This window comes from Drosophila navojoa, chromosome 5 (assembly GCF_054131105.1).
Source record: "Drosophila navojoa isolate 15081-1374.11 chromosome 5, UAZ_NAV_1.0, whole genome shotgun sequence".
In the NCBI taxonomy this organism is placed as follows: Eukaryota; Metazoa; Arthropoda; class Insecta; order Diptera; family Drosophilidae; genus Drosophila; species Drosophila navojoa.
This window is the reverse complement of record NC_142893.1, coordinates 3502564-3524460: the sequence shown is the minus strand read 5'-3', so window position 1 is coordinate 3524460 and position 21897 is coordinate 3502564. Positions and strand designations below refer to the sequence as shown.

The window sequence follows — 21897 nt, the reverse complement described above, 5'->3', positions numbered from 1 at the left end:
GTGTAGACTTTTGGCTAATGTCATTCAAGTTTTGAGCGTATATAAAAGTTTAGCTGTCGAGACTTTCTCTTGCATACTTTTGGGTAGATTTGTTATATATAGAGCTATGAAAATGGCTTTCAAATATCAAAGTTATAGTATTTATAATTTTAATTTATTTTGAGTGATTTCATATAATAGATTTAATAAATTTGATGACAAATAATTTAACTATCAAAAATATGCTTTTATAAAAACTTGATGAATTTTGCAGTTTATTCTTTTCTTGGAGTTCGGAATCAGTCTAGGAGCGAACGAGCACTTCGTAGTTATCGAGGCGCACCTCCTGTCCACCGAACGGAATGTAAAGGCAGCGATGAGACTGATGGATTTTGCCGGGTGTGAAACTGCCATTGTAGTGGCCACGGCCGATGTACAAGGGCTCGCCATCGCTGGTGCGTCCACAGACGACGGCGCCGCTGGGCACATTGCCAAAGGAGTCGGGCACCCAGCCATAGCCGTAGCCGGCGAGCAGCTCAAAGTCGTATTTCACGTGCTCCTGTCCACCGTATGGCACATAGGCGCAGCCCTTGTTCGGTATCACCTTGGCGGGCAGCAGATCGCCCTCGTGGTAGGCGCGGCCCACATAGATGGGATCGCCATCGACGTCATGGCCGGCCACAATGGTGCCGGGCACAATATTGCTGCCGGACGAACTGACCCAGGTCTCGGGCTGGACGAGCACCTCGTATGCCTCCAGCCTGTGCTCGGCGCCGCCATATGGAATGTACAGGCAGCCGTGGGAGGGATGCACCTTGCCGGGCGTCAGGCTGCCCTGGAAGTAGCCGCGACCCACGTACAGCGGCTCACCGTCCGAGGTCTGGCCGACGCGCAGGGCATGAGGCGGCACCTCCCCGTTGCTGGCTGGGATCCAGCAGTAATGATGGCCCGTTAGAATCTCGTAGTCGTGCTTGCAGATCTCCTCGCCGCCCCAGGCCACGTAGGCCTGGTGCTTGTTGGGAATCACCTTGGCGGGCAGCATGTCGCCGTTGTGATAGGCGCGGCCCACATAGATGGGATCCTGGTCGGAGTCGTGGCCAGCGGCGATGGCGAATGGCGGCAGAGCTTCGTAAACATTGCAGGCAATCCAGGTGTGTTCTAGAAAAAGGTGGAATTTATTAATATATGTATGTATAAGCGAGAGATGGAGGGTAATATCTACTCTCTATTTTACAAAGTTTAATATGGCATGCATATCTTTTAATATAAGAGTTGTATATGTATTATTATATATTGGATTGAGTGCATATACATATACATAGGTCATTGTGCCTGTGTATAAGTGCATATACTTATAAAGCTCAATGTGTCAGCATATACATATGTTAATTTGCCAAAGTATTCTCTTCTCTCTCTTTGTGTATTCGTATAAGTCTCTGCCAGCATAAAAGCTCTCTATTCCGTATACTTATACACGACTTATATGAACTCATATAAGAGTAAGCTGGAACGTTGAGTGAATTCCAGCATATTTCCAGATCTTTGCATCATATAAGAGTTGTATGGACCTCACTGGCCGTATAAGTGTCAGCTTACAGCTCCACTCTTATACATATACTATATATATGTATAAGATCATTCAAGTCTTGTTGAATTCTGGCATAGCATAAGAAATAGGAGTCAAGCTCAGTCTCAGTGAATATTTCTATGTGGAATAAATTCTTATGGATGCCAAATTGAAAAAAAATGTTTAATAGAAACCTAATATAGACTATGTTAATTCAGTTAGTTAATAGAAACCTAATATAGACTATGTTAGTTCAGTTATACTGCAATCTATTTGATAAAGTGTTGCTGGAGTTTGTTCAAATGCAAGATAAAATCCGATTCAAAGCCAATTTCGAGTACATTCTGATAGTGAGTAAATAATATATACATATCTATATACATATGTATATGTATGTATGTATAATTGCCGCATATGCTTATCATATAAGAGTTATATTCAAGTAGCGTATAAATGTCTATTTGCCGGTAAAGCTGACTATAATCGTATATTATGTGAAAGCCTTAGTGGATATTATTGATTAAATGCGACTCACGTATATATGTATAGGTGCTGCTGCCTATATATCTCATATAAACTTATATTTCTTATAGTTCTTATACTGCCTATATATCTCATATAAACTTATAGTTATAGTTTTCTTATAGTTCTTATATTCTCAGCTAGATTTATATGCCCTCTCATGTTTCATACACTCATATGTGAACCACGTTCTAAGTAAACTTCTATCATAAAAATGAATCTTTTTTTTTTTTTTCAATTAGAACAAGTGCCTCGATATGATTATATTTCTTAGTAATTGTATGATTGTGGGATGACGTGTATCTAGGTTACCATCATAGCTATGACACCTCGGTCGTGTGAGTTAAGACCCACATGAAGTATATGCTGAAAATCGTGAGAATTATTCATCGGTTGCCTTTTGAAATTTAAGCTCTTAAGTTCATTTTTAAGTTATGCGGATTTTCACTGTCAATACAGTCATATAGTCATATATCAATTTTGATATACGACTACAACTACAATTGTACATATCGAACTGTACTTAGGTAGGCAAAAATAGAACGGTTTGTTATCAGTATAACAGTTGGTGGCCATGATGATAAGTGAGCATACGTATGTATGTTTATAGAGCTGTACTTTCACCTGATTACTGGTAAAAATGTATAGGATTTCGATATTCGTATAACAGTCAGTGCTATTATGAATGATTTGTTATATTATAGTTTTGAGAGATTAATAAAAACAGAGATGCTATACGGAAAATGTTATATGAGCTGTTTTAGCTGTTATACTGAATGTAAAGCTTAGGAGATTGACACAAATATAACAGTTTTAAGTTTTAACTTTCACTTTGAAAAACTTGCATGTATAACAGTTACTGTTTTGGTTAAATACTTTATAGTTAGTCATATTTTTATAAGACACTGTTTTTACTTGAAAACTTTTAAGATTGAACTCAATATAAATATATACATATATATTCGCACTGGTATAATCCATTTAATTTAGTTCATGTGATTGTAATCCTCTGCTCAAGTCCTTACCCATTTTGCTTAGTGTATGTGTAGGTTCTAGATCTATCGATCTCGATTCGATATGTCCGTAACGTTCTCTACGCAGTTACTGTATAGACTGACTGGATGTTCCAGCTGGCACTTGTGTTATAAAGTACGGACTTTTCCTTATCAGTGACAGAACAAAATGAAAAGAGGAAAAAAACAGTTGACTGTTTTTTCTACTTCTTCTTCAACTGGGCCCAGTTGTTAAGCGACTACGATAAGATAACCACTCGTTGCTTGGGACACTTTTTCCGAGTAAACATTTCCGACTGACTGATAAATATATATACATATATACATACTCTTACATATATACATACATGAAGAAGGGCTAGGCTATTCGTCATCATGGCAAAAACAACTCGCAAAAGAAATTCTCGAAATATGTATGTCTCTCTAGACGTGTTTTATACTTGGCGTAATCAATAAATAAATGGATTTTTATCTGGTTTACTTAATTTTATGCCACCCTTATCTTTTGAGCGATCGCCTGATTACCTCTTATCAATGCTTATAAAAGGTTTTCTATTTACCTGGACTATAAAAAAAAAACAATCTAAAATCGTCTTGAACTTGGTATTTAAGACGAATTTCGAACGTATCGCTCACCCATTTTCGATATCCGCTTTTCGCTTTCTCTGCTCTCGCCTGGGGAACTGTACTTCAAATGCGAGCTCTCACATTAAAATTGTTGCTTTTAAGCACTGAGCTCCCTAGAAACAGCTATTTTATTGGAAGAAAGTGCAATGAATATTACGCTCGCCCGCACTTTCGCAACTTTATGGAACCGAAAGCCACAGCTGTTTCTGTTTGAGTTTTTGCTTCTGTTCTTAGCCCTTTAATAATAGCATCTGGTTTGACTTTGACTTCGCTCTCGACTCATAGCACCTGACTCACCCAGAATTTAATTTTAATTTGAACAGCAGTAACCCCGCTTGCTATGCCTATAAATAGAATCGTTGATAATTCAGAAAATATTTTTAAATATAGTAAAAAAGATTATTGGGTATAATATTATCTATTTCTATTTTTCTATTTAATCTATTAATTTTTAAATACTTTTGATTTTTATTTATATGATTTATATAATTATATATTCAGTTTTTAAACTTTTAAAATTATTAAAAACTTCTAGGACGTTCGCAGAATCGATCCTTTCCAAAATTCTTTCGGAAATCAAAGCATTGAGGTCTTAAGATCAGGCGCCATCATCTATAGTTATATACATGTACATATATGTAGACATACAAATATTGATTATGGCGGCTATAACACTCAAAGAAACAATTCCAAGCAGTCATAAATGTATATATACCTACATATATTTATTTATACTATGATAATGTGATGTGCCATAAATCGAAGAGTGGCTCCAAAGAATTTTATAGCAAAGGCAGAATGCATTATATATAGATTAGGAAAAAGTACAAATCGAGCAGAGTAAAAAGTTAAATGTGAATTTTCTAGCGATTTCTCAGAAGGTCCAAAGGACCCCATGGTCTTCGCTTACTCAGCATTTAGTTTAAACAAACTAGTCATAATTATTTCGACAGCTATTTACTGTAGATATTTCAAAATTAATGACTCTAACACCTGTTCACAAACAAATCAGAAGATATCTATAAATATGTGTATGAGTGTTGAGAAAAAAAAAAAAACAAAAATAAAAATAAAATAAAGTCCTTATCAGTTAAATGAGTCAGAACAGACTGGAAAGAGCTTTTGCTTTTTATATTGGAAACGATAAACAAGTGCCGTAAGTCCCCCAACTATGGCCAGTGATAAGATTCAGTTGCTGTCAATAACACGCTGAATGCACTGTGCGAAAAAGCTCATCGATTAAAGGCCTAGGCGAGTGGAGCGGCCAGGTTTCAGCTGATAAAAACTACAAAACCTTTTGCTACGCCCGCTGCGAGTGTTAGTACTAGAACATACTGCGGACTCGACGGTTGCGTCCAGTGGAACCAAGCGAATATACAACTGAGATATATATATATTTACATATATAAATAGTAATATAGATATAAATAATCGAAGACAAACGCCTATCAATTGGAAAAGTGAATCATGGGTATGTTATGAACAGACGATGAATAAACGATCATAAAAATAAGTTAGATGTATGTAATACATATATGTTGTGGGAAAAACTCATTTCGGTTAATAATATTAAAAGTGATGTAAACTTGATATATTCGAGAAATATATTTAAATATACATATATGTATATATAGGCGATTTCTTGGAGAATACGGAAACTGAAATTGTGCCAAATACTCAAGAATATTTAGAGTTCGATAAATATTCGATGAATACTAAACTTCGATATCTATTAAAAATGTATAGCTACATCAATGATACATCAATTTTTTAGATATCAATATATGATATAGAATAAAGTACATTATGATATATTTATTTGATAGTTTATGTTCTATATCTATTGGTGATATATGTAAAGTGTAGTTCGATATATATTCTATACGATATATTGACTAAATGTACGACTATATTCGATATGTGTGCATATGATTAACTAAAGACTATGACAGATACGTGTATGAATAGAGCAACGATGAAGATAAAGTCGATACATCAGGGCCTATGGCAGAGGTGTCAGTTAAGGTAGTAAGAGCCTCATTGGATAACTTACAAAGAGCATATCTGACACTTTTTCTTCCTAAAAAAATTAGTGAAGAGTCTGAGCAGCAGCAATGTGCTTCGAACCGTTCTTTTCAAGGAATTCTTAATTTGAACATACCTTGCGAAGATGTAAAATATCCCTGGATAATCCAAAGTTTTATTTATTTTCTTTCAAAAATTTCAGACCATTTAATATTTCAAGCATTCAATAATTCGTAATATTTTAAGAGTCCCTCGAGTTTCGAGAGTCGACTGTACATAAAATATAAATATGAATGTATGTTTCGATAAAAATTCGATCAGGTATATACATATATATCTGTACATATGTACATACACTATATACGATTAAAGACAAAATATATATAGCTGATATCTATAACAGGTATAAGGTAGGATACTATCACTACTACCACGGGTTAGTGACACTATGTAGACCTAATCGATAAATATATATATATACTTAGATATATGTTCAATAAGTAAAGATCGATATAGAGTCAAGTTAAGCTCTTGATATAAGCTCATAGCTAGAGACCAGTGTAAGTGGCTTATGGACAAGTTCTTGATTTGTCTCTCTCTCTCTTCCCTCTCTCTCTCTCTCTCCCTATCGGCGGCACTTGTTTTTTAGGTGCCGTACAGCCAGGAGCAGTTGTGACAATTGGTAGGCGAGTGCAAGAAGTGTTCAATCCGAAAACGAAAAAAAAAGAAATATAACAACTCGAAATTCCAAAATTGAATAAAGCTTTCCGTTTGACTACCTTTTGCACTGCGTTATCAATGCTATATCTTATCTACGCTTATCATTGGATACGGCTAATACACACCTCCCTCCATCCGTTGCAGAACACACGTGGGTGCACTCGACTCCATATGCCGCACTGCCTCCGTACGCTGTCGTTGGTGGCCACGACGCCGATGGCACGCCCATCTATGTGGGCCGCTCGTTCCACGAGGGCGAGAACCTGCCCGCCAAGGTCATACCGAGCAAAGGTTGCGCCTATGTCGCCTACGGCGGCACCGAACACAAGAAGACCCACTACGAGGTGCTCGTCGGCCAGGGCTTCGCCTGGGTGGGCAGCGCCAGCGGCGGTGTGCCACCGAATGCGGTGAGGAGCGGCACTACCCGCACCGGCGAGCCACTCTATGTGGGCCGCGGCCACTACGCGAACTCGTTGTGCGTGGGCAAGGTGCATCCGTCGCACGGCTGCCTCTACATACCGTTCGGCGGCCAGGAGGTGCGCATCAACACCTACGAGGTGCTCATCCACCAGCCGCAGGATGTCTGGGTGCCGGCCTCAGCTAGCTATACGCCACCGGGCGCTGTCATTGCCGGCCACGACTCGGACCGTACGCCCATCTATGCGGGTCGCGCCATGCACGAGGGCGAGATGCTGCCCGCCAAGGTAGTGCCCAGCAAGGGCACCGCCTACGTCTGCTTTGGCGGCTACGAGTTCCAGAAGCCCACCTACGAGGTGCTCACCGGCTACGGTTACTCATGGATCAGGAGTCCACACTGCATACCACCGAATGCCGTTAGCACCGGACGCGCACGCAACGGCGAACCCATCTACTATGGCCGCGGACACTACCAGGGCAGCCTGACACCGGGTCTGATCTCCTCGCGACAGCGCTGCCTCTACATACCCTATGGCGGACGTGAAATACGAATCGATTCGTATGAGGTGCTATGCAGGCAATAGGCGATATATACGGCTATATCTATTTGAGTTTTCTAATCATTTTTATAGACTTTAGGTCGTACTTCTGTTTATTCCACATTTTGTATAACTTGTATAATTTAATAAAGAGTGCGACTGCTTATATAACACATTTTACATATACGAATTTTACTTTACTATATATATATTCTCTATATATAAGCTCTCTATTGACCTTTGCTATACTGATTATATATACCCATATATCATTTCACTTATCTGTTGGGCATTTGAATATGTAAAAACCCAAGTTGGAGCTATTTGAAAATGTTTCTGAAGCTAAGTCTGCTATACAGTCCAATAGCTTTCCAGACAATCAATCAATTGGGTCTACATGAGTCGTAGAACTTCGATTAGGCGTGTCATATATCGAATTCTCATATATGTATATTTCTGTAAAGTTTATATATAAATATATTATTTTAGAGTTCTTTATCTTCTATCTTTTCTTTAGAATATATTCTACATAATACTATAAATGGACTTTCATTTGCGTAGTTCTAATATGAGAAAGCAAGTAAAACCTTTGTCGGTAGTTGAGTCAGCAATTATATATTATTCAGATTTAGTGTTTATATTTAAGTTAGATTAAGAACGAATCATTACGTATATTCAAGAATATAATATAATAGAATAGAGTAGAATAGAATAGAATAGAATAGAATAGAAGAGTAAATGTATATGGATACATGTAAATGTGAGAGCTTTTTGATAATAATGAGGAAAATGACAACGAAAGTGCTAAAAGTGAAGAGATTAATGAAGATAAAACTAATGATTAAGGTGATAATAATTGTTGATAAAGCTGATAATGCTGACGATAATAATGAGGAAGATGATGAAGAAGATAAGGGCAATGATGCTATTGTTTATAAAGATAAACAATGATGATGATGATGAGCTATGATGATAATGTTGATGAAGTTACGTTAGTTCTAGTGATGGTAAAGGATTGTATTACTTAAACATACAAAAGATGAACAGAAAACTAAGAAATCTATACAAATACAAAGTTCTGCTACAAAGAACTCAAGGAACTTTTAACCTAAATAGATTTTAATCTATGATACTTGTGTATGAATATTATTATATATATTTTGATTATTATTTCTATAAATTAATCATTTCATTTCACTCTCCTTTCAGTCTACAAATGGGTTCAATCGTCGGCCTATTCGTCGATACCGCCAAACGCCATTGTGGGCGGCAACGATGAGGACGGCGCCATGATCTATGTGGGCCGGGCGGAGCACGAGGGCGACATGCTCGTCTGCAAGGTGATGCCGTCGAAGCAGATCGGCTATGTGTCGCAACGGGGCGAGGCCCTGCCCAAGGACATATTCGAAATACTGTGCGGCGAGAATCTGGTGTGGGTCAAGTGCTACGATCACGTGATACCCGAGACGGCGGTGCTGTGCGGTCGCACCAGCCTCGAGCAGCCGGTGTACATTGGCCGTGGGCACTACGAGGGTCACCTGATCATCGGCAAAATATCCTCAGTGCATCGCGCGCTCTTCATAGCCTATCGCGGTGCGGAGCGACGTTTGGATTCGTATGAGATACTGATAGAGGAGCGAGGCGCCACGCCTGGCTGGCAGCTGCCGCCGCCACCGGATGCATTGGAGTTGGCCGAGAAGTGTCCACTGACACCGCCGCCGCCACCACCACCACCAGTGGTGCTGGCTAAGCCGCCAGTGGCACGCAAGCCGTATCCCTATCCGCCGGACTTTGACACGTCGGCCTTCTCTCTGCACGACAGACCGCCACAGTATACGCCCATGCCGATGCCCTCGCACAGCACAGTACCGTATCCAGCAACAGCAGCAGCACCACCACCACCACCACCGCCAGCGGTACCGGCCATGGCACCACCAACGCCCAGCATCCTGCCGGAGTACAAGCGACCGCTGGCTGTGCCAGTGCCCATTCCGGCCAAGCCATACGGCATGCCACCTTCCTATACGCCCGCTGCCGTCGCACCACCCAGCACCCACCACGCGGCCACCATTGTGCCCGCAGAGACATATAAGCCGCCCATGAGCGTGGATCCGTATGCGCCCAGCTGCTCCAGCTACACGCCCGCCGTGTGCGCACCAGCTGCCACGACCGGCTATGACCTGTGGATGGCCGCCAGTCCCGGCTATACGCCACCAGATGCCGTCTATGGCGGCCACGATACCGACATGGCACCGCTGCTCGTCTGTCGCGCCTACTACGATGGCTCCCATATACCGGGCAAAGCGGCGCCGAGCCGTGGCTGCGCCTACATCACACATGCCGGCCGGGAGCTGGTCGAGTCCCGGTACGAGGTGCTCATCGGCCAGGCGAAATACCATTGGGTGCCCGGCTACGATGGCAGCATCGCGGCCGGCGCTGTGGAGGCGGGCCGCGCCTTCAATGGCGAGCCTCTGTACATTGGCCGCGCCCACTACTGCGGCAGCCTGACGCCGGGCAAGATACAGCAATCGCATCGCTGTCTGCACATCCCGTTCGGCGGGCAGGAGGTGCGCATCACCAGATACGAGATACTCGTACGCAGCGACATCTATCATCGTCAGCAGGCCATCAATCTGAGCTATTGAGTTGCGGGCAGGAGGAGGAGAAGGAGAAAGTCATCCAAATATACATTCTCAAGCTACCTCGAAGAGAGACAGAGAGAGAACATTGATAATAATGGGATCCAAAGAGACATACATATACATATTTCAATTTTAAACCAATATTAACTCATTTCAATTAGTAAAGACTAAAGAAGAGATGAGTAAAGAACAGAGCTCTCTTATTCTAATAGGTAAAATCAGAATACAATCTAATTTTTTCTTGAAGTGCTCTATACTCTAATGGGATCTATAAGATAATAATATTTTCTTTATAAAACAGAGCTATAAACATGTCCAAACATATCTAAAACACACATCTTTACGTAAAACTATCTAAAATACATATACATATATTAGATGTTTCTATAAATTGCTTGTATATAACTCTAAAATCTATTACAAAATTTGTTTTATTACTATAAAACGAAAGTAAAGTATTACAAATTGTAAATCCCTCCATATATTGCCAGGCAGCTAACTCCAAAGAACGATTGTACCTAACTATACAGTTTCAATTGCATATATCTATATACATATACTACTCTATAAACATCTTACTATTGTACATACATATTTATATTCATATACAATCTATAAAGAAATAAACATATTTATTTTGAATGGGAAACTTCTGAAACGTTTTCAACGTTCCATGTTTTTCTCAAGTTTTTATTTTTCTTCTTTTTTATAACTATACCATGCACGGTCGTAAAAGACGTACTTCCTATATTTAGCTCATAAAACTGTAATAATAAGCAACTTCAGCCTCGGCTTAGCTAACAGTTGGAGTTTACCGACCTCTTTGCGTGTTTTTATATAGTGCGAAATTCGTACTTCCCTTCTCATTTATCTTAACCTAGTGCCAGACATAAGGTTTATTTTAAAGCAAAAAATCCCACAGTTGGTATCTCAGCTGATTAATCCAATTCCCGCACGTGCTTCTTATGAATATTACCCAAAATGATGCCAATTAAAATCTGACTAATATCGGATAAGAATAATTAAAATGCCTTGCCTAGCTCTATTTAACATTCGGATTCGGAATCACGTCTAGATTGAAGGTAATTACTATGTTTACCTGGAAAGAGATGCTTCCATTAGCCTCTGTATATCAAAATCCTTGTATCTGATCTATTTGCGAATATGTATCTATGTATATGTGTATCTATGTATCTATGTATCTATGTATCTATGCATCTATGTATCTATGTATCTATGTATTTATGTATCTATGTATCTATGTATCTATGTATATGTGTATCTATGTATCCATGTATCCATGTATCTATGTATCTATGTATCTATGTATCTATGTATCTATGTATCTATGTATCTATGTATCTATGTATTTATGTATCTATGTATCTATGTATCTATGTATCTATGTATCTATGTATCTATGTATCTATGTATATGTGTATCTATGTATCCATGTATCCATGTATCTATGTATCTATGTATCTATGTATCTATGTATCTATGTATCTATGTATCTATGTATCTATGTATCTATGTATCTATGTATCTATGTATCTATGTATCTATGTATCTATGTATCTATGTATCTATGTATCTATGTATCTATGTATCTATGTATCTATGTATCTATGTATCTATGTATCTATGTATCTATGTATCTATGTATCTATGTATCTATGTATCTATGTATCTATGTATCTATGTATCTATGTATCTATGTATCTATGTATCTATGTATCTATGTATCTATGTATCTATGTATCTATGTATCTATGTATCTATGTATCTATGTATCTATGTATCTATGTATCTATGTATCTATGTATCTATGTATCTATGTATCTATGTATCTATGTATCTATGTATCTATGTATCTATGTATCTATGTATCTATGTATCTATGTATCTATGTATACATAGATAGGTATCTATGTATCTATTACAATGTATTCTTATATTAAGGAACTAACCTTATTAACTACATATATACACTCATTAAAATTGTTTACCTTAACCTATCTAAATATATGCACATGCATGGTTGTTTACCTACGCACAACAGCTACGATTCTGACATGACCAAGTCAATTTAGAAACGTCATACAGATCGCTTGCTCAGCGCGTGGTATTTCCCAGGTAAATCCCAAATCGCGATTCTCGCCCGAGTATAAATATCATGGCCTTAACTAGACTCGAGCTCAGTTCCCTAGCCTTTGGGCAAGCATTCGGTGGCAAAAGAATATTTCACAATTCAGTATTATTCTAGAAGAGCTGTTAAGTGTTTCACCAATCTATAAAAAATTACGGTAACTAACCTAACACAGATATTCGCTCGTTTGGCTGAAATACTTTGATAACCTTGATATTTGTTATTGTTTTTGCTCGTGTTTTATAATGTTTATAAATTATATTATTCGTCTCATAAAGGTATTGTGCTCGTAACAGATAACAGATACCACCGACTGCTCCACATAATCTACTACAAAATTGAGTTATGAGTGAATTACATAACATTGTACGCTCTAGACTTTTATACACAAATTATTTATTTTTTGTATGAAGTTAAAATTCAATACTATTAAATATTTGCATACAAAATAAATTTGGTAGAGTTAATTACTGTAAATAACTTTTGATTTTGCTTCATTTAATTGGTCTCTCTTTCATTCCATATTCGTGTTGAGCAGTGTACCCTTTTTAATAAGTGTCTGATTGCCGTCATAATTTTTGTTCCGCTACTCGCAAAAATTCCTATTTGCGCACGCATGAACTAGTTTCAGCGAACCAGTCTTTTGGTTATTATTTTATTTTGTTTGTTTCTGTGTTGAGGCCTACTAAAAGTTTTATATATTTATATAAAATATTTATATAGGTGTAATAATAGTTGTGTTTAGTTTTATTTTGCCTTCTTTTGGGTAGTTCTTGTCTTCCGAAAACCACATGTGAAACTGCAATGCTGAACCGGTTCCACAACTTTTTATCATGAAGGCGAAGTTAAGCTAAGTATAGATTGCATATAGAGTTGAACAAATGGCTTGCGAACTAGTTCATATTGGTTAGTGTATTATATCCAATCTCCAAATCAATATAAAATAACATATTTTACTTATATAATTAAAAGGTTCCTCCTAGTTCCATTAAGTTTAGCTATTTCAATGGCTCCCCAATCAATCAATATATAAGAAGTTCTTATATACATTTATTATAGTTCATTGCAACATTATATTAGATGAGTATTTGATATATGTATGTATGTATATATATCAAGGGTCAAGGCTCGTCTCTTTAATTGATTCCTGGCATATGAACTACAGTTCGCAGTGCGTTGCATATAAAAGACCACTTAAGATCGGCTCCGTATAATTATCTATATGCTGACGAATCTCACAAGGAACACAGAAAAGGGGAATTTATCTTAGCCGAGGTAATTCCCGCTTTCTTTGCATGCTGCGTGATCTGTATACGTAATGCAGGCCGAAACACGGGAAATATATTTGCAGCAAAAAATGGAAAACAAAAAAAACAAACTGGATTCGAGCTCCAAGAATTTTGCGCACAGTCACCATCTAGAGGCGGTTAGTCTGGTGCCGCAATAGTTCGCATGTCAACGACGAGGGTAGGCGTGGTCGCACGAGAGGCGTAACTGAACGATAAGGCGAAAGCAACTAACGTGTGCTGTTTGCTATCATTCAGATTTGTTTATACCGAGCAGATGGTAAAATGATTGTTTTTTATCAGTTTTGTTGTTGTTTTATATTCGTCAACTCATTGTTTTTCTTTTTGTCTTTCGTATTTTATTTTTGCTCTCGTCTAATTTAATTGGCGACTCTTTTTTTCCGATTATAAACCGTTTTACGATCGTCGCGTCAGGTTCTTATAGCAAGTGTTTGCCTTTGCCTTTGCCTTTATGCTTAACGATCCGAGTTGTCGCGCGCGTGTGTGTGTGTGTGTGTATTCATATACGACTTTATGACGACACTCTGGTAACCGAGGCCTCGTCGCAGGCGCCTTCTTACTGGTTTCAGCAGTTCCAATTTCGATCGCGTGCTGTCGAGATGCAAAAGCATTTGCTACCGGCTGCCTCCAAAAAGACTCAGCAATCGCATCGTGAGCCCGCGAGCCCAGCTTGTAAAGCCCATTAAATATAAAAATATAACAAGAATTTTAAATCGAAATCAAAAAAAAAAGGAAGACAAGAATTTAATGCTTAACATTAGCATACAGAAATCGTGAATATATATGCTATACTACTCTATATATAGGTAATTGTTCAGCCAAAAAGTGTTTATACAGATTGTGCAACACAATAAGAATTTTTGAAATTTTTATATGCATGTAATATTTTGCATTCGATTAAAAATTGTGTAAAGTCCATTTCGAAAACATAATTAAAATAAGAGAATTATACATATATTGAAATTTTTGAGTTATTGAGTTTGTAAGTATTTTTTAAAGGCGGAAATTAATGCATATTGGAATATATGAATTCGTGAATATATGTGTCAAATATTTATGAATATATATTTATAAATCATACAATATATTCATATATCATATATTCATGAATTTATATATTCATAAATCATATAAACATATATACCTATTAAAGATAAGGACAAAGTTCCATTCTAATAACACGAAGAGAATTAGAAATAATTTTATATGTACATATATACAGATAAGTTTCAGGATTTCAATATTTAGTCTGAACAATTTATATATGCTTATAATTTTGGTATATATCAAATTTATAATAGCCGATTGTTCTCTGAAATTAGTTCACTATTTCTCACCTAAAATTAAAAAAAAAAAAAATAATTGTAGATTCATTCACATTATTAATTGTTCCAAATTGAATATAATCTATTTGACTCTTATCATTAGCATATTGAGTATACACAAAAAATGAAAAAGATTATATATATATATATATTATACAGTATATGTATTGCCCATATATTGGTAATTGCTGGGATCTAAGTGCTAGTAAAGATTACGCTTCAATTGGTTTGTTTTGTCGTGCTTGTTTGCGAAGCGAGCAGAGTTTATTGGCTTGATGGAATATTCTGTCTGACAAAATTGCTTCTGCATATATGTATATAATCATAAAGTTTACATCCACTTCTTATAGAGTATTAAGATTTTACGGAAGCCTTGGCATAGACACATGTAGAATAGTATATAACTATATTGGGCTCATTAAAAAATCAATTATTGTTTGAGATTAGATATGGATATATGTATATTCGTATATCACATAGTCCTATCTATTTATAGCTAATACTTATAGCTCAATGAGGTGAATGGCCATAAAGCAAATATATTTTACAATTTTCCGGGTAGAAACGAATTTTGTTGTCGAACTAAAACCTGGAAAAAAAAATTGACAATTGCTTACTACGAAATTGTTTAGCTATAATCTTGACCTACTCAATAGCTCAACTAAACTTTCTATAGATGAATATGCCTAGGTTGTGCAGAGCTTATCTGGAACAAATAGAAACCACAATATGAATATCTCCTTCATAGACTCAATTAAACTTGAACTTGATATAACTGGAAATATGTCTATAGAGTAGAATGACTAAAGCGATCCAACATTTAGGCTCTTAGATCTAATTCTAGACTATGGATCGATTCAGTTAAAGCCACCATGAGCGAGTATCATGCAGTCGACTACAGCCCAGAGTCACGTTTTTTTTACGTTTAGTTTTGCGTACTATTGATCGCTTTGTTTTCTGTTTCATATCTCACTTTCGAATTGTTTGTAATTTATTAATTTATGGATGCTTTTCCAGTCTCAATTTGCTGCAAGTGTTCAATCAGCAGTTTATCAATTTCTCAATTGATCAATTGATCCAGTTGCAACAGTTTTTCAACACATTTCGTTTAAATTGTCTTGGGAAATATGCCAATTTCGATCTCTCTTTCTCTCTCTCTCTCTATCTCTGTCTCTTCAATATTCGTATATAAAAACTTAATTATTGTGTGAGTGCTTTTTTTTTTGAGTGCAATAAAAGGCGCGCAACAATCAAACGCGATCTCAATTGAAAATGTGACTTCGAGCCATGAATTAAGTTTCGAAATCCATTTCACAGCTCATAATATCAAATATTCGAAACGAAAGTACAATCAAAGGATCTCAGAATGCCCGCATTGAAGAAACGCGACACAACGTTGCCAGATCTGGGCGATTTTCGTGTGGAGAAAGCGAAAGGTGATGCCACAACGGATACGGATAAAAAGTACAGTTTCTTCGATCTGGTAAGTGCATGAACAAATTAGCACCGAACATTACATCAGAATTATGGCTCTGCATTACTAATTGCCACATTTAGTTAAATTTATACAACGCTCCATCAGTTTATTACAACTGGAATTGTAATCTGACTGCATTCAGCAATTAAATCTTTTTCACCTGTAAGATTTATGTATATTTTAGATATAGTGTATAATCAGACGGCTAAGGCAGCTGTGAAAGATCATGTTTTATGCAGTAGATTCCCATTCAATGTGTAAAAGTAGAGAATTTGTATTGTAGAAGATTCTAGGGTATTTGTTAGTTGACTATTTTGTTTATTATTCGCAATGCCTACGCCTATTGGCCCGTCTGTCCGTTTGTCTTATGTAAATACTCTATCTAGTCAATAAAGAGCTTAATTAGCAAATCATTCAAATTACAATAATAATCACAGTGATAATAATGAACACATGGATGATGATTATGGGGTGTTCGTAATTAGAATAAATATGCCCTTTATGGTTAATAATTACTGTGATCTTTGAATCACTGAATGATCATTAAATGATAATTTTAATAATGATGTTCATCATGATAAGGATTGTTATAATGATCATTTACCCTATCACCATTAAACGGCCAAGTATTTGTCAATATTAATTAAATGATGTGCATCAGCTTTCATTGATAAGATTTCCCTGTTTATATTATTGATATAAACTATCCATCTATCTCTTTTTTTATTAAATTATTTACTAAAATTTTGCACATTTCTTTCACAGTTTCGCTACTCAACCGTTGTGGAGCGTTTTCTCATAGTTTTTAGCATGATTGTGGCCACGCTAGCTTCCATTCTTATACCCTATTTCATTGTGATCTATGGAGAATTCACATCTCTGCTCATTGATCGCGCCGTGGTCGAGGGCACCTCATCGCCTACATTCATACTGGCGCTCTTCGGGGGCGGCAAGCGACTGTGAGTACTATTATATAGTATAGCATAGTTAAGAATATTTGTAATAGAGTTTCATTTCCCTATGCAGCACCAATGCGAGCGATGAAGAGAATAGGCAGGCGATCATCGATGATTCGGTTGCCTTTGGCATAGCGAGCTTGGTGGGCTCAGTCGTACTGCTGGTGCTCATGCTCATTGCCATTGATATATCGAATCGTGTGGCACTCAATCAAATCAATCGCATACGCAAGCTCTTCCTGGAGGCCATCCTGCGGCAGGATATGTCCTGGTATGATACCACATCGGGCACAAATTTCGCCAGCAAAATGACGGAGTAAGTGGGCAGCTACTTGGTGATGGGGCATTCAAATATTAACAAGTCTCTTTTACGCTTCGCAGAGATTTGGATAAGGTCAAGGAGGGCATCGGCGAAAAGGTGTGTATGAAAGTGGATTCAAGACTTCCCGAGATCCTTTGCTAACTTCTCTCTTCCACTGCTCCTCCAGGTTGCCATTGTTACCTTCCTCTTCATGACCTTTGTCATGGGCATTGTGGCCTCGTTCATCTATGGCTGGAAGCTGACGCTGGTGGTGCTCACCTGCAGTCCTTTCATTATACTGGCCACGGCCATGGTGGCCAAGATCCAGAGCTCCCTGGCTGAAAAGGAATTGAAAGCCTATTCGGATGCCGGCACAGTCGCCGAGGAGGTGTTCAGTGGCATTCGCACCGTCTTCGCCTTTAGTGGAGAGCGCAAGGAGAATGAACGCTTCTCGAAGCTTTTGATACCCGCTGAAGCCACGGGTCGCAAGAAGGGTCTCTACTCGGGCATTGGGGCGGGTGTGATGTGGCTCATCATCTACTGCTGCATAGCCCTTGCCGTTTGGTACGGCGTCAACTTGATCCTGGACGATCGCGGCAAGGAGGACCGTCAGTATACGCCCGCAGTTCTGGTCATCGTCCTCTTTGCCGTCATAATGGGCGCCCAGAATTTGGGTTTCTCCTCGCCACATGTGGATTCGTTCGCTGTTGCTTTTGGCGCTGCACGGAATCTCTTTAGGATCATTGATCGCAAGTCCGAAATCGATCCATTGGATGAGTCCGGCTTGAAGCCGGAGGGCATAACAGGTCGTCTGCGGTTTGAGGATATACACTTTCGCTATCCGTCCCGGCCGGATGTCGAGATACTCAAGGGCTTGACGGTGGACGTGGAGCCGGGGCAAACGGTTGCTTTTGTGGGCGCCTCGGGCTGTGGCAAGAGCACAGTCATTCAACTAATGCAACGTTTCTACGACCCGGAACAGGGTCAGGTGCTGCTGGATGGACGCGATTTGCGCAGCCTGAACGTGGGCTGGCTGCGCTCCCAGATTGGCGTTGTCGGCCAGGAGCCGGTGCTGTTTGCCACCACAATTGGGGAGAACATACGCTTTGGCAATCCACTGGCCACCCAGTCGGACATCGAACGTGCGGCACGCAATGCCAATTGCCACGAGTTCATCACCAAGCTGCCCAAGGGCTACGACACCCAGGTGGGTGAACGTGGCGCCCAAATGTCTGGCGGACAGAAGCAACGCATTGCCATTGCCCGTGCGCTGGTGCGCAATCCGAAGATTCTGCTGCTGGACGAGGCGACATCCGCGCTGGACCCCACCTCCGAGAAACGTGTACAGGACGCACTGGAGCTGGCCAGCCAAGGGCCAACCACCCTCGTTGTCGCGCACCGCCTGTCGACTGTGACTAATGCCGACAAAATTGTGTTTGTCAAGGATGGCAAGGTGGCCGAGCAGGGCACGCACGACGAGCTCATGGACAGGGGTGGTTTGTACTACGATCTGGTGAACATAACCCGCCGCAAGGAGGCCACCGAGGGGGCAGACGAGACGGCCGGCAGTGTGGCGAAATTGGCATTGACCAAGGGCAGGGAGGATGATATCATGGTTGCTGACGATGACGATGAGCTCGAGGAGGACGAGGAGTACGAAGAGGACATCGATGAGACTGGCGCTGCCGCGGCAGAGGTTAACAGCAGCAAGGATGACGTATTCAGCGTTACCTCAGCCAGCAAACGTAAGTTGCAAAAATTGATGTACCTTAAATATATCCCATATATCATTTGAAAGTCTATTTCTCACCCTTTTACTGCTTTTATATCTCTCTCTCACTTTAACTTTCCTTCTGTATCTCTATATTCGTTTCCTTCCTCGTTCTTCTTTTGTTCTTCCCTTGTCTTCTCTCTCTCTCTCTCTCTCTCTCTCTCTCTATTTGTCATTTTCTCTTTCTCTCTCTCTGTCTTTCACTCTCTCTCTCTCTCTCTCTCTCTCTCATTCTCTGTCTGCCTATCTCACCCTATCGATCTCCCTCTATATTCCCATTCCAGGTCGTTCCCAACGTCGCAAGAAGAAGAAGAAGCAGCCAAAACCCGAAGAGCCAAAAGTCTCATTCATGCAACTGATGAAGCTGAATGCACCCGAATGGCGTTACATAGTCTGGGGCTGCATTGCCTCCATCATGCACGGCATCACATTCCCATTGTGGGGCTTGTTCTTTGGCGACTTCTTTGGCATTCTGTCCAACAGCGATGAGGATCTGGTGCGACACGAGGGCAACAATATTTCCTACATTTTCATTGGCATTGGGCTGATGGCCGGCGTGGGCACCATGATGCAGAGCTATCTGTTCACCACGGCCGGCGTCAAGATGACAACGCGCCTGAGGAAGACGGCCTTCAAGACAATCGTCGCCCAGGAGGTGGCCTTCTTTGATGACGAACGCAATTCCGTGGGCGCATTGTGTGCCCGTCTCGCTGGCGACTGCTCCAATGTGCAGGGCGTAAGTCTGCCTCCGGCAAGGATTAACAATTGCGACTCATCTCTGAGCTTGTTTTGCAGGCAACGGGCGCACGTGTTGGGATTATGCTGCAGGCGGTGGTCACCTTGGCCGTGGGCATGCTAATTGGTTTCATCTACTCCTGGCAACAGACTCTGTTGACTACCGTCACCCTGCCCCTGCTCTGTCTGTCGGTTTACCTCGAGGGCCGCTTTATCGCGAAGAGCGCCCAGTCAGCCAAGGCGGCCGTTGAGGAGGCCTCACAGGTCGCCGTTGAGGCCATTGCCAATATACGCACGGTCAACGGCCTGGGCCTGGAGCAGCAGGTGCTGGAGCGCTACGTCAGGCAGATTGATCAGGTGAATATCGCCTGCCGTCGCAAGGTGCGTTTCCGTGGCCTGGTCTTTGGCTTGGGTCAGACGGCACCGTTCCTCGCCTATGGCGTTTCGCTCTACTATGGCGGCCTGCTGGTTGCCAATGATGGCTTGCCCTACGAGGACATCATTAAGGTTGCCGAGGCATTGATCTTCGGCTCCTGGATGCTGGGTCAGGCCTTGGCCTATGCGCCGAATGTCAACGATGCCATCATCTCCGCGGGACGCCTGATGAAACTGTTCGAGCAGACGCCCAAGCAACCTAATCCACCACTTAATCCATATAATACAGCTGAGGTGGGTTTCGGATGTTTATGCGAAATGAAAGTCTTTCTCTAATGAACTTATTTCCTGCTTTTTCCAGAAATCGGAGGGCGACATTGTCTATGAGAATGTTCGCTTTGAGTATCCCACGCGCAAGGACACGCCCATTTTGCATGGCCTGAATCTCACGATTAAGAAGAACACCACGGTGGCACTGGTGGGTCCATCGGGCTCGGGAAAATCCACTTGTGTCCAACTTCTATTGCGCTACTATGATCCCGTCTCGGGCTCGGTCAATCTGAGTGGTGTGCCTAGCACGGATTTCCCACTGGACACCTTGCGCTCCAAGCTGGGTTTGGTGTCCCAGGAGCCGGTGCTCTTCGATCGCACCATTGCCGAGAATATTGCCTATGGCAACAATTTCCGTGACGATGTGCCCATGCAGGAGATTATCGAGGCATCGAAGAAGGCGAACATACACAATTTCATTAGCTCCCTGCCGATGGGCTATGAAACGCGTGTGGGCAAGACCTCTCAGCTTTCCGGTGGCCAGAAGCAACGCATCGCCATTGCTCGGGCCCTGGTGCGTAACCCAAAGATTCTGATACTGGACGAGGCGACATCCGCCCTGGATCTGGAGAGCGAGAAGGTGGTGCAGCAGGCACTCGATGAGGCCAGAGCTGGACGCACCTGTGTCACGATTGCCCATCGCCTGAGCACAGTGCGTGATGCCGATCTGATATGTGTACTAAAGCGTGGAGTCGTCGTCGAACAGGGCACACACGATCATCTGATGGCACTGAATGGCATCTATGCGAACCTCTATATGATGCAGCAGGTGGCTGGATAGGCTAGATAGTGATTGTCGGAATCGAGCTATCGCCTAGGACAGTAAACATGCTTTAGACTAGGTGTCGTACCTGGTAACTAGTTGGCAACTAACTAGAGAGCTCATCGAAGCAGGTGTGCCAAATCGTGTTTAGCTTTAAGTCAATTCATTTTGTAGTTTGTATGACCTTTCTGTAGTTGCACTTGAATTCAAGCTCTGAGAGCAATTAATATTAATGTAGGCAATTGAAACCTAACTCGTTATACTAATAAAGCATAGTGATTTATGTATGTAAAACAATATATTTAATTCCTCTCTAAGATAAAGTAGAGCGGGTAAGGATGAGCTGTTTATACGCAG

The 21897-nt window shown here is 40.4% G+C and overlaps 4 protein-coding genes across 7 annotated transcripts; 3 read left to right on the top strand and 1 right to left on the bottom strand.

Annotated features, from left to right (window-relative positions):
• Positions 1-220: 220 nt before the first annotated feature.
• Positions 221-4027, bottom strand: LOC108654407 (pfs47 receptor). 2 transcript variants are annotated; one of them, XM_018105706.3, is made up of 2 exons: positions 3718-4027; positions 221-1137 (listed from the first exon to the last, which is right to left on the bottom strand). In XM_018105706.3, exons 1-2 carry the CDS (start codon positions 3719-3721, stop codon positions 284-286), a joined length of 858 nt encoding a protein of 285 aa, XP_017961195.1. In that variant the 5' UTR covers positions 3722-4027; the 3' UTR covers positions 221-283. The 2 variants fall into 2 exon arrangements, with proteins under 2 accessions (XP_017961195.1, XP_030240549.1); XM_030384689.2 differs by lacking the exon at positions 3718-4027 and adding an exon at positions 3094-3257.
• A 993-nt stretch (positions 4028-5020) lies between these two features.
• Positions 5021-7586, top strand: LOC108654406 (pfs47 receptor). Of its 2 annotated transcripts, XM_018105703.3 has the most exons (3): positions 5040-5179; positions 6383-6415; positions 6598-7586. In XM_018105703.3, exons 1-3 carry the CDS (start codon positions 5176-5178, stop codon positions 7452-7454), a joined length of 894 nt encoding a protein of 297 aa, XP_017961192.1. In that variant the 5' UTR covers positions 5040-5175; the 3' UTR covers positions 7455-7586. The 2 variants fall into 2 exon arrangements, with proteins under 2 accessions (XP_089117594.1, XP_017961192.1); XM_089261468.1 differs by lacking the exon at positions 6383-6415 and having other exon boundaries at positions 5021-5179.
• On the top strand, positions 5040-10701 carry LOC108654405 (pfs47 receptor). The gene is made up of 2 exons (XM_030384685.2): positions 5040-5179; positions 8619-10701. The coding sequence occupies exons 1-2, from the start codon at positions 5176-5178 to the stop codon at positions 10052-10054; spliced, it is 1440 nt and encodes a 479-aa protein (XP_030240545.1). The 5' UTR covers positions 5040-5175; the 3' UTR covers positions 10055-10701.
• A 1636-nt stretch (positions 10702-12337) lies between these two features.
• Mdr49 (Multi drug resistance 49) lies at positions 12338-21839 on the top strand. Of its 2 annotated transcripts, XM_089261286.1 has the most exons (9): positions 12338-12357; positions 16150-16315; positions 17075-17268; positions 17336-17581; positions 17647-17683; positions 17754-19311; positions 19622-20073; positions 20133-20741; positions 20809-21839. In XM_089261286.1, the coding sequence occupies exons 2-9, from the start codon at positions 16199-16201 to the stop codon at positions 21556-21558; spliced, it is 3963 nt and encodes a 1320-aa protein (XP_089117412.1). In that variant the 5' UTR covers positions 12338-12357; positions 16150-16198; the 3' UTR covers positions 21559-21839. The 2 variants fall into 2 exon arrangements, with proteins under 2 accessions (XP_089117412.1, XP_017961186.1); XM_018105697.3 differs by lacking the exon at positions 12338-12357 and having other exon boundaries at positions 16084-16315.
• Positions 21840-21897: the final 58 nt, after the last annotated feature.